The sequence below is a fragment of the Terrapene carolina genome, unplaced genomic scaffold (assembly GCF_002925995.2).
Source record: "Terrapene carolina triunguis isolate 2854851 unplaced genomic scaffold, T_m_triunguis-2.0 Scaffold113, whole genome shotgun sequence".
NCBI lineage: Eukaryota > Metazoa > Chordata > Testudines > Emydidae > Terrapene > Terrapene triunguis.
Genome location: NW_020664464.1, coordinates 3891164 through 3904682, shown reverse-complemented (window position 1 = coordinate 3904682; position 13519 = coordinate 3891164). Strand labels below are relative to the sequence as shown.

Below are 13519 nucleotides of genomic sequence, written 5' to 3'. Positions count from 1 at the left end.
ATGGCCGCTGCCCCCATCTCAATATGGGGATGGGGGGTTTGGTTGGATTTGCAGGGGGAGAGCCAACCACTTGCATTCTGAATAGCTGGGCAGAGGAGCACTCGTACAAAGCCACTGGAGCCTTTCCCCTCCCTGTGCCTTTCTCGTGCCTCAGTGAATGAGGGAATGTTCCTCGGGGGAGAACGTTCTCTGCCACCCCTTGCCTAGCTGTGAGGAAGGTGAGAGCGAGCAGATTGACTTCCAGGTCTCTCCTTTATATTTAAAGCTTTCCCAGACATCCAGTGGTCGTCTTGACACTACGGTTGTCCCCTCCTTTCCCCCAGTTGAGCTCAGCTGTGTTTCCAGGATGCTGTGGATCTGTTTTGGGATCAGGAAGGAACGATTTTTTAAAATTTTTGTCTGTGTCAAATTCGCAAGGTGTCTGTAGGGGGTCTTCACCTTCCTCACAGCATCCTGGAAGCACAGTTTTTAGGCTAAAAGGAGGTGAGAAAAGCAATTTAATGTCAGGTGGTAATGTGGAAATGTTCAGTTCCTCACAGCTTCCGACTGGTGCCAGTGCAGAGGAAAGGTGGAAATAGGAGGGTTAGCGAGTTGTGGGCATACAGGGGCCAGAGTAAGGGTGAAGATCTTGCTCAGTGTGTTTTTCATCTAGACCCGACTTCCCCTCTTCTCCCCAGCACTCCCTAACCCTCTTTAATTGTGTGACTGGAGAAAACCCAAAAGCTTCAGTTTCAGGGCTATATATCAGCCCAGGCTCCTAAAGAAAACCAGTGTGGTTCAGATGTGGGTTGGGAAGAGTGGTTTGCATTGGCATAAACTTTGTGGGTGCTTTCGGGCTGGAGCACTCAGAGCTGTGGGTTACAGATGCTTGCTATCCTGTATTAATGTGGCCAGTATGTGAAACCATGGCACCCACAAGACTATACATAGGTCCACGCCGGCTGAGGTTTGGGAACTACTCCCAGGTTAAAGAAGTTTGAGTTAGAATAAATCCTCTGATAATTTTAGACAGGGCATAGAACATTTGAAGTGCAGGTTATAATGAATTCGAGATTCTCATATAGCAAATTGTTTGGATCTCTCTTAAAACAAACTGTATCTTGAAGATTAATCAGAAAATAATAGGCTAGATTTGCCCAATAATAATTAATGTTTTAAGACTCTAAACCTATTAATGGCTCTTGTACCATTAGCACTGGGAATGTGCAAATTACATAGGGCCAATTAGAATGTGCTATAAGCATTTACATGCTCTTGCTGTCTCTTAATGTATAATTATGGTAGCACAATAGAAGACTCGGTGCAAGATGGGAAACAAATGTACAATGCTTGATTTTTTTTTTTTCCAGTGTGGCTGAGCTCTCACAGATCCCATTGTCTTGAATGAGAATTGTAGGTGTTCAGCACCTTTTGAAAATAAGATCAACCAATTTTTTTCCAGTGGTAGAGTTAATTGCTAATATTAAAGACACTTTTTTTCATTTCACACTTAAGTCACTTATGGTCCTTTTTAAAAATAAATATATACATTTTGGGTGAAAATAGCTGGAGAGTCAATAAGACAGAGAAATACAGAAGGATGGCTCCAGATAACAGATGCTGCGGAGGAGAAGGGTCTTGCAGGCACAATGGCTAGAGTGTGCAAAGGGGGAGAGAAAAGAAGCTGATGCCGGGTATAGGAAGCGGGAATAGAAAATAATGGAAGCAAGGTTACAGCAAATTTGTGGCTGATTTTGAAAACAAGGGCGAGCCTTTTGAACTAGGTGGGGAGCACAGAGACTTGTCTGAACGTCAGGGTGATATGGCAGGCGAAAAGATACGAACTCAAAATTCAGTTTTTCCGGACCTCAGCAGGTCAACTAGTCCCTTGCTTCAGGTATGTTTTCAAATAAAATAGTAAGCTTATAAGTATTCAAAAGTTTATTGACTCTTTTTGCACTTCTGAATAGCTAATAAATTATTTAATTGTCTGATGGATATGTGGCTACCTAACTATAGGGCATGAAATATGCACTGTTCTTCTAATACACTGTTGGGAGTTCTGTTTATAAAGTATTTAGTATTGGTTTCATAATGCACTGTTGACAACAGGAGACCACGAAGCTCAAAGATCAATCTCATTTTGGCCCACAGTATTAATGCTGCTTTATGAAGCTTTGTGACAGGTCACTTAGACAACAGTCCTTAATAAAAGGACTTTGTGCTAGTGTATGATAGTGTGACTGTCTGTTAGTAAGGCAAGCTTTAAGGGCTGCCAAAGCTGCAGATGAATCTCTTTGTCCAAGTCCCTGAGGTGACTTTGTGGCTGCTGCTGGCCAGGTGATGGAACTCATCATTCCCCTGCTCTCTAGAGAAAAGTGAGACAGAGACTGCCGAGTTCCTGCTAATGCAGCTTTTGCTAATTGTCCAGAGAGCTACTAGGACACTGGGCAGCTCAGGCAGCTCTATATGAAAGAGTCTGTAATTAGGAACACATAGCAATTCTCAGTTCAGTCTCGTGTTTGTAAATGATGTGCCTTTTCAGCTATCTAAAACATACATGTTCTGTAAACAATCTAGACTTCAGCTTGGTTTAGTTAGATTTAATTGTAGCAGACTTTTAAAAAGATAGTATGTTATCAAATACTTAGATCATAAGCATTGCATGGACTTGATCTTATAGGCTGTTTGGAGAACCCAAAGAAGTAGCATATTATAAAGGTGTGTTATTAAAGGGATATGTGTAATGAAATTAAATGCATTACGATGGTTGCCTTAAACTAAGCGTCTTCTACTGAACTTTAACAGATGACTCTGAATCCCAAGATTTTAGCATTAATAGATCAGAGAAGAAAAGTAAAACTTTAGTTTATAATCATAACTAAAAATGTAAAACCCACATTATTATTACATGAAAGATGCTAGACTATGTAAGAACACACATATAATACCGCAGTAATAGAGTGCAGACTTAAATCTGTGCCAATGCATTTGCTTTTTAAATCAAGGTACTGTATTTGAATTCCCTCTTTCAATTATTTGTATAGACTGATTTGATAATTTATTATATCCACTAGTACAGTGAACCTGTGACTATTATTCTTGAATCCTGAGCTCCTGTCCTAGCAGGAGAAAGAGAAGGCAAAACAGTGAGTGAAATATTTTTGTTTTAAAAGGTAAATGCATTTGTAATCTTTTTGTCAGTATGCATTTTGTTACTATTTGGGACTTTAAATCCATCCACTTTGGCCCTTTAAAATTCTTTAAGGTCCCATTTAAGAGATGGTCTCAGTTGCACTATTGTTTCAGCAGTGGCACCCTTACTGGACAATTAAAGAATGACAATGCTATTACCCAGGATATTAGATGGTTATTTTTCCATTAGATGTACAGGGCCTGATTAAAAGCCTTTTGGGCCTGGTCTACCCGGGGGGCGGGGCGGATTGATCTAAGATACGCAACTTCAGTTACGAGAATAGCGTAGCTGAAGTCGACGTATCTTAGATCGACTTAGAATCACTTACTTCGTGTCCTTGTGGCACGGGATCGACGGCCGCCGCTCCCCCGTCGACTTTGCTTCTGCCTCTCGCCGAGCTGGAGTTCAGCAGTCGACGGGAGAGCGATCAGGGATCGATTTATCGCGTCTACACTACACGCGATAAATCGATCTCCGATAGATCGATCGCTACCCGTAGTGTAGACGTACCCTCGGAGTCCATGAGAATCTTTCTGTTGACTTCAGTGGGTTTTGAATCAGAACCTAATCCCTTGGTTTCCAAAAGCCGTTAAAATGCGGCACCCTTTGCATATAGTTACAAAGAATTAAGGAATAAAGATTCAAGAGATAATCTGTTTTATACATGTGCGGAATTTGAATATGCAAAACCAGCATTTTTGTACGCACTGAGTAATTGATCGACTAGTTACAAAATATATGTGGATAGTTGTTTATTGACAAATACGTGAGCGTGTGGGTTTTGCATACACCAAAGGGTGTACACATGAAAAGAAGGCCAGATGAAAATTTCTCACATGCTCAAATGACTGACCTGTACGGGCTATCTGCAAAATGCAACAAAATGTATGTATATAAGGGGTCCGCACCAAATTTTGGCTTGGCAGGTAAAATGCCATTCCGGGGAGGCAGGAGGGAGAGGACAGATTTTATATTTCTGTATGCCATCCACGTTTGTTTGGTTAGTATTAGTCATAATCCATGTTCTTCTTCGAGTGCTTGCTCATATCGATTCCATTCTAGGTGTGTGCGCGCCCACATGCACAGCTGTCGGAGATTTTTGCCTTATCGGTATATTAGGCACTGCCAGCCCTATGCCCTTTCGCTTCCTTCTTTCCGCCTGTGATGGTTGGTCGGAGTGCCTTGTCTTGTATTGCAAGAATGTTAGCAATTCTTAACAGCCCATTGTTACCTCCTTTATATAGTTCTTCGTACTTAATTAGCCATTAGAGCAGTGGTTCTCAACCTGTTTATCATTGTGGGCTGTGGGCTGCAGGTTGAGAACCATAGTACCCGCCACCCTAAAACCACCCACAGTCCCCTATGCCCAGCACCCCTGCCCAGATTGGGGCCAAGAGTGTAGCCCTAGGTGCGGGGCTGGGCAGCTGTACCCCAAATCTTGCCACAGGGGACTGGGCTGTTGTATCCCAAATCTTGCTGGGCAGCAGCCGGGGCCTGTCCCCCAACACCGGGCTGGCAGCTAGGACCTGAGAAGACAGGCCAAGAGCGGAGCACCACCTAAAACCTGGGGCAAATCCCTAGTTCTCAGAGCCCCACCCCCCAACCCTACCCACAGACCCACTGTCCTGCCCCACTGTGGCACTCACCAGCCCCCTGCTGGCAGGAGCGCTGGTGTAAGCTGCAAGACACTTTCTCCCTCTTAGCCAGCCCTGCCCCCTGCCAGACCAGAGCAGCAAATTTTGATTATATTTTTTTGCACACAGCTGGGCTGCAGCGATGTGCTAATTGGGCCACACATTGAGAACTGCTGCATTAGATTAAGTGTTAGTTGTTAGTTTAGTAGAGTCTTCATACTCCTCAGCAGGCTAGGAGACAGTTCCATCCTCCGCCGCCTCCACCTTCTCTGCCCAGGTCCTGGGGGCCTCCCTGGCAGAGCACATATAGAAAAAAGACTGAGACAAGGAGTTTAAACGCTGCCGCCTCTCATCCTCCTGTTCGCCTGCTCAGCTCAGCCCCTCGAGACACCAGTGAAGCCAGAGACAGGCATTTTGAGATTGCCTTGAGGACGGTGCTCCAGTCACATCCCAGGATCCACCTTCCTATTCTTTCCTCAATTGCCTGCGCCCCTTCCGGTCGGCCTGGTCACAGCTAACTCAGACCGTTGGGTGCTCGACATAATCTCTTTGGGCTACACCCTACAGTGCTAGTCCAAGATATCTCCAGGGCCGCCACCTGGTTGTCCATCCACATGTCTACGTCTCATTATGCGCTCACCCAGCAGACCTGAGATAATGCTGGTTTTGGTAGAGCAGCACAACGCACGCCCGTGGACTCCAAACCCACCTCCAGGAATACTGCTTGTGAGTCACCCAGAATGGAATCGACATGAGCAAGCACTCGAAGAAGAAAAAGCAGTTACCCACCTTTCATAACTGTTGTTCTTCGAGGTGTGTGGCTCATGTCCATTCCATTACCTGCTTTCCTACTCCTCTGTAGGAGTTGCCGGCAAGAAGGAACTGAGAGGGCATAGGGCCAGAAGTGCCTAATATACTGACGCATGAGAGCTAAAATCTCTGACTGTGCACATGGGCGCTCACACACCTAGAATTGAATGGACATAAGCACATATCTTGAAGAACAACAGTTATGAAAGGTAGGCAACCATTTTTTAGTCTATGTTAGGCCATTTTATATAGGAGGTGATTATTTAGCAAAGTGTGAGGTGCAATTAAATTCTCAATTTAGCTGAATTAACTGCTGTTGCTTAGCATCAGATTGTGTGTTTATAAGGATGTTATTAGGCTGTCTGTGCTTCGGAAATCTCTTTGCCCTCCTTATCTCATAAGAATTGTCATATGTGGGTGAGTCCCATGCAGACATGGAAAGATCTGCCTAGCTTTGGCCATCTGACCTGTGTGTTGCTGCAATGTCGGACTTGCAACTTAAGATGCCTCACCTTATGCTACAGAGTTGCTCAAGATATAGAGGATGTGTTTCCTTCTTAAAATAGAGTTTAGTTTCAGGTGACATTACCTTCTGTTAGTGTTTTAGAACAACTATTACTATGGGTTGAGAGATGCTATCACTGTACTCTGTAGTATTAAGCTTGCATAATATCCCTCAAATCTGAAACATCAACATTTCACACCGTGATTCTATCGAATATGTCCAGAATAAGGAAATGTGTTAAGGTGATGGCTGTGGATGTTATGCACTCCCCCAACCTGCTTTTATAGTTCTGGTGATTATTTATAGATTTGATCATTGCATTGTTTTGTTTTGTGATTTGTTAGAACACATTGGATGAGCAACCAATATCCCAGTGTACTTTGCATGCTGAGATTTCGCTAATCATATTGGGATTGGTATCAGTGTGTAGCAGGTCACATTTTTTACGTTCATGCTACTGTTCTGTGACAACGGTCCTTTTGGATATCCATATTCTTGAGGCTGTGCTGGTGATTCCAGTAGTTATAATGGGCAAGCATCCAGTAAGTGTGATGGGAAGGCCTGCCAGGAACTGGAGCTTTCTTAACAAGAGAGTGTTACTATAGACCAGTAACTGCATGTTAAATTATTAGACAGATGTCCATGTTGCATAATGCACTACCGGGAAATGATCAGATATATCCCATAACCCCCACTGGGATAAGAACCTGAATAAAACAGGTTACCAAACATTGGTAATGATTAGTTTTTGGAAATACCACCTGTAATTAAAATATAAATACAATATTGATTTTGAAGAGTATGATTTGGAGTGGAAGTTCTGCTGCTCATAGGTTGTCCAGTGATCTGCCAAAATTTTTGAACTGAGCACTTTTTTTAAATCCAAAAGGTACAACATCTGCTTGTGCCCCCACTGCACATCTGCTCCTATTGGAATTAACGAGAGTTAGACTTACACATCAAAGGGAAAAATAGACTCCTAAATGCACAGTACTGTAGCTGAGGAGGAGAAGGAGGATTCAACAGGGGAATTTGGAACACAGGTTTAAAAAGTATGCAGTCTCATTGTTGGAAGATGACATCATAAACTGGTTCTGTGCATTCCTGGTTTTGGTTACGAGTCAGAAGTTTCTTATGTATTCAATCTTATGGAAAATGTTTTACAAAGTAAGAGTGGCAGGTTTCACAGAAAGTGTGCTGCTGCTGCCAGTATTTTTTTTCTGTAGAATATGGAAATTTGGGTGGATTATCTGTTCTGAGGAGGTTTCCTTTATTAATTCTTCCCTTTTCCCCCCACTTAAGACATCTGTTAACATTTCAGTGTCTAACGGAGGTTGCAGAGCAAGTCTCTTACTTTGTTCTCGGGGAAAAGAATTACATTTCCTCAATTGAATCGCCGCCTCTAAGAGTGGGAACAACATGTTGATTTTGCATAATTTTCAAGTATTAAGTTAGAACCCTCCCCAGTAGGACACAAGTTCACGACTTCACTTTTATCCTTGAGTAATGTACAAGCATGATTGGTTACAGACTCCGTGCATACATTATTTTAGTGAGTGAAAGCAGGAGAATTTATCTCATGTTGGGAAATGTATCCATTTTATTGGAGCAACGTCAGATATTCAGTTATAAAATTTCTATAAAACAACTTAATCATATAAGCTGGGTTGTTTCAACACAAGGAAGGGCTGATTGTCATGCGATGTGGAGGACCATTTTCATTATTTTGGCAAGAACAGGGACAGTTTTGTCCTGACAAGCCATTAGATGAATACCAGAGTGTGTCACATGAAAAACTACTGATCTTTAACCCAGCTATCTACTTAACCAAGCTTTGAAAATGAATAGTGAATAAGAGAAGAGCAAAGGCCAGTTTACTGTCATTATAGATTACAGAATCTGTTAACAGCTTCAGCAAACTGAACTCTGGGAATTACAGGTACTATACAGTAAGTCAATCTAACAAACTATGTATTCTGGTTATGAGATCACATTTTAGAACGTATGTATCTTTGCCATTGAAACCAGCTATATTTACATCAAAATTATATTCTCTTATATGCTTGAATATCGTATCAAACCTTAGGACCAAAGTCACAATTGAGGAATGCTCATTTTAAATAATTGATTAACAATTATTATAAAATAATTAGATCACCAGTATAAATGAATTAATTTGTGCCCACTGCTGTCTTTTTTTCCCCAGGAGTGATCTATGGGACACTGTTGCATGTATAGTTAATATAAACATTTATAGTGAACTCCTAGATGTTAGGAAAACAAATACTGTAAAGATCAGTAACATTTTTAAAATGATCACTTTTGGGAATTAATACTTACAGGAAAACAGCATTCTTTCTTTCCCTCATAGTAGAATTGCATTGTCTCCCTACAGTCTTGTTAGCGCATACTAACTGAAATGCAAATGCTTTCCAACTAATTGGGCCTCATTGAATGTACATATACAGTACATAGTTATATCTATGCAGATTTTATTTATTTATTTAGTTTGCAAAACTCTTCTGTAATTATTTTCTTGATTAATATCTAAAGCATAGACTTGGAACAAAATAATCCTCTTTAAAGACTTTACATATTATTGAACATTAAAAGGTTAGTAAATGTTGCATGTTTAACAGCTTGCTTAATAACAATACAATGTAATTGGAGCAAAGAGAAGAAAACAATATATTTTTTAAAATTTCTAATGATTTGAGTCAATTTTTATTAATCCTTTGACTGAACTAATTAATACTTAAATGTTCATAAGATTGGAATTTGGAACAAGTAAGAGATGTTAACACTATGCACTGTCTTCTGTGCTTAGGATTACGTACAAGCACTACCTAGTTATCCTGGGTTTTTTTTTTATGTAATATGTGGCAAGTGTATTATCTTTTCTTGCCAAAGGTGGTAGCATTGGGTACCTTTTTAGGAGAAGGAAGTAATAGACAATTTTATATTAAAAATAAAATCCACAAAAACTACTTAATGTTGTAAAAGTCATCTCTAATATTCAGTGGTTGAAAAAATTGCTTGTACTTCACATGTAGATTGCAAGCCTCCTTAAATGTTTGGGCTACACAGGTAAATGACCAAAATAACCACTGGTTATTGACTTTCACTAGTATTCAAGTTACAGTCCATTGGCCACATCTCTTATTCAGCATTAGTCCATTCACATAAACAGAAAAATGCAATGTGATTTCCAGTTCCTTTTATCTTGCAATACAAAGTAGTATGGGTTAACAGTGAAATCTGTGAATTTTATATGGATAATTAGAAAGGTATGGCGGAAGTGAAGATTATTTCTTGAACTCTTCTTAAGGATTTTGTCTTAAATATTTTCAGAGCAAATATCTTGTTTGCGGCTGTAGAATGAGGTAACCAAAGGGAGTTTTGGAGGGGAGTGGGGGATAATGATCAACTCCAGTGTTTGCCAAACTTGAGTACTAACAAGTATCACGTGTGCTCTTTGAGGTGATCCCGAGAATATTTCTGCCAGTAGAGGAATTATGACACTGGGGAGGGGGATGATAGATTTCAGAGGGGGAATGTTGAGTTCTAAGCTTAGATTTTGACTGATGTTTTGTAAATCTCATGTCTGTTTCAAATACAAATAGTTCTAGACTTAGAAAAGATGTAGAAGAGACTAAGGGTATGTCTACACTACCTGCTGGATTGGCGGGCAGGGATCGATCGAGCGGGGGTCAATTTGTCGTGTCGTGTCTAGACATGATAAATCAACCCCCGAGCGCTCTTCTGTTGACTCCTGTACTCCACCACCGCGAGAGGCGCAGGCAGAGTCGAAGGGGGAGTGGCAGCAGTTGACTCACCGCAGTGAAGACACCGCGGTGAGTAGGTCTAAGTACGTCGACTTCAGCGACAAGAACAGGAGTACTTGTGGCACCTTAGAGACTAACAAATTTATTTGAGCATAAGCTTTCGTGGGCTAAAACCCACTTCAGCTACGTTATTCATGTAGCTGAAGTTGCGTAATTTAGATCGATTTTCCCCCCCTCTCCTCCCCAGTGTAGACCAGGCCTTAGTCTATTACTCTAGGAAGTGTACTTCCATCTTAGTTTCCATGCAGAGGTTCCTCTTATCCCCTTAGTGACTAGTTCTTTGTCTATCCCTTTTCAGATGCATCAGGTATTTGTTTTTTTAATTTTATATGTTGGCATTAATGCCATTGAAACAAGGTGCCTTTTAGAAAAGACAGATCTAAGGATGACTGGAGCTGTTTTTAGTCTATAAATTTTGTTTTCTTCCTGTCACATTTATTATCTTAGCAAAAATAAGATTTAAAAAAAAAAGTTTTATGCTGTGATTTAGCAGCGACATACATCACAAATAAGTAATGGTCCTCCTTTGATACCATGATCTGAAGCTGTTCTCAATTCACCTACAGTAGGTAGCATTTTGGCCAAGACAACTGCCTAGGAAGACGAGATTTGGATGTATTAGCTAGTCAGCCTAATAACCCTGTACAGACTGTATTGATTTTCCAGGAGAGAGTTTATGAACTAAATAAACTTGGAGTTGGTGTCTTAATAAACTGCTTCTCTCAGTCTGTCACATTTAGTTACAGAGCTCTGCAGTTTAGGGGGAAAAAGGCTAATTCTGTTACAGATTGTTCACAGCAGGGTCTCCAAATTAGCCCTTTGTTTTGTAATGCCACCTTGCTTGGGCTCGCTTTGAGCACATTTCTCAGTTTTACCCTAATGAGTTGCAACACTGATAATGTGGCTGATGATCTTTCATTGATTTCACTATCACTTGCTTGTCTGGTAATTGATCCGTTGCTGAGCCTCTAGTTAATTATATCGGCTTTGACATGGCCCAGTCCACCGGGAATTTCAAGTCTTGCAGAATAACAGTTTTAATAAAAGAGTCTATTACTGCAGGTGCTTGCTGCTGCATGCCAGTTGATTTTGTGTGTGTGCATGTGTGTGTGTGTGCGTGCGCGCCCATGCTCCCCCCTCCTTCCCCCCATGGAGAGGACTGCAGGACAGGAAAAAAGAAGGGGGGGGGAGAGAGCACAAGAGATGCAGAGAGAGCACAAGAGATGCAGAGAGAAGAGAGGAGGAAGCTTGCTATTGACGGTGTCCTTAAGCCTCCCACAAATAACAGCCATTAGTGGGAAGGTCAGGAGCTGAGCAGGCAGCTTGACTGAGGCACTGAGTGCCACTTCAGAAATCAAGAGGCTAGCAAATTTTAGAGGGAGTTTAAGTGGGTAATAGCTAAGTGTAAAGGTACAGCCACTGTTGGCACAATTGACCCATAGGATCTCCCCACCCCCAACAAGAATATTTTTATTGACCACAGGTGGACGTAACATATTTTAAGACAACAGTTCTTTGGGTTCTTGTTTATTTTTTCTCAGATATTGAATTTGCTGCTTTCGAGACTTTTTTTTTTTTTAATACTTAATGGTGGTGAACTGGAGAGAAGTTTAACAGAAAAGCTTTCAGGAGATGTAGGATCTAAAGGGAAAGGCACATTTGTGTCAACATAGTGTACATTTTCTCATCTTTTCTCATTGCACGCTAATGACACAGAGCTGCCACTGAAGCTCTCTTCTGTTTCTTTTGTTGTTTCAGAGAGTAAGGTTTATTGTTATTCTCGAGTTAAGGAAAAGGGGAGAGAGTGGTACATTTGTCCTCCTAAATTTGTAGATTTTATTAGAAGATGAATGTTCCTTACATTTTAAGTTTAGAAAGGATAGCTTTTTTTACCCTCACTGCTTTTATGAGATGGCATGAATTTTATTTTACATTTTTGAAGTTATAGTGTTTATGTAGTTCACGTAGTTGTGATTTTTTTCTCCCCCTTCACACAGAGGGCAAAGAAGGTAACAGTTTAGCAAATAAGATTGGCTTTATTTTAAAGCCATGTTAATTAAAAATCTGCTAGGTATCAGGATTGTTTTTCTTTATGTATAAAAATGTTACCTGAGAAAGTGCAGGGGAAAGATATTGAAAGAAAAATGTCATTCTCTTTGCATTACTTTTTGACTGGGTGGGACTGGCTTTTTTTTCCTGCTTCATCTCTTTCTTCTTTATAGTTTGAAGGTATATTGTGTATGGTTAATCCAGGAACTTTAAAAAAAATTATCTGCTTTTCATCATTGGGGGGGTGGGGGGAGAGAATGAAGTAGACACTTCCTTTCTACATCCCCCTTCTTCTCCGAAGATGCTACTTGAGACAGTTAAGTGATTAACAAGGGAAACAGGGATGTGAGAGATGAAATGTGCATGTGATTTTTTTTGGTTTAATTTCAAAAGGAGTTGGATCGTGTCTCTTTTTCCCCTCTTTGGTAAGAGTTTTATTTGGGACGGGAAGGGACTATTCCACGGTAGTTGGCTGCCTGACATCTAATATTTAGAAAATAACCAGGCCAACTCTCACATTTTTCTTGTAAGTGAATATTGACTATATTTAAGAGTAATCGCTTTTTAAAAAAAAAGGTTACAGATTCTGTGTGGTAGGTAAGTGTCAGATATTACATGTTGTACTTGACAGCATTGTTGAAGAAAAACAGAACAAGACAGGGAAAGGGACACAGCCTTTTTTCCTCCCAGTTCACTGTGATCACTCTGATCAGTGTGCTAGTTAGTGTGTGTGTGTGCGTGCATGTGTGTGTGTGTATCTGTAGACTGACTGAGAGGGGTTAGTGCAGGATGTCATTTGGTGCCTGACAGTGGAGCAGTGCAGTTGACTCTTTGCTCTGCTATCCAATGACATCCAGTGGCTGAGAGTTTGAAGCTGATGGTTGGGTCTCCTTAGTGCTGCATGCACACCTGACAGGCAGCTGTTAAACTGAGCGAAGGCAAGCCTGGGGAGTCACAATCTATGCATAAATGATAGGGGTATCTTGGCAGAAGGTGCGAAAGAAGCTCTGACCCCTTCCCCTGAACCCCCCATTTCCAAATGAAATGCACAGTGCAGCTAGCTTCTTAACTACACTACACTCTTGCTACTGGCTGCCAAGAGGCTCAAAAAATCCACCTTCACTTTTCAGTCAGAAGAGGCAGAAGTGGATGTGAGAGACAGAGAGACACAGAGACACAGAGAGCGAAAGAGGGCAAGAGACTTGACTTTAAGAGACTCCTGCACTGACAACTCCATGCAGTTCGGAACAAGAACGGCAACGACCGAATCTGGTTTCATGGGGACATGGCAGAACGCTGACACTAACCTCTTATTCAGAATGTCCCAACAGGTATGTGGTTTTTTTTTTTTTTCATTTATATTAAAACATGGTATTTAGTGCTCTTTCTCTTTTCTTTTCTTTCCACATTTTATTTTTTTTAAATTTATCACTACATAGTTAGCCTCTGAACTGTCATAACTATGTCATTGGAATGTGCATCGTTACTTCATTGCTTCCCT

At 41.0% G+C, this 13519-nt stretch overlaps 1 protein-coding gene across 1 annotated transcript in view; it reads left to right on the top strand.

Moving 5' to 3' along the window:
* The window catches only part of BNC2 (basonuclin 2), a 391886-nt gene that overhangs the window by 93301 nt on the left and 285066 nt on the right, over window positions 1–13519 (top strand). The window contains exon 2 of the mRNA XM_024211083.2: window positions 13149–13349. Within this exon, the coding sequence (XP_024066851.1) occupies window positions 13149–13349 (201 nt within the window). The remainder of the gene's footprint in view (window positions 1–13148; window positions 13350–13519) is intronic.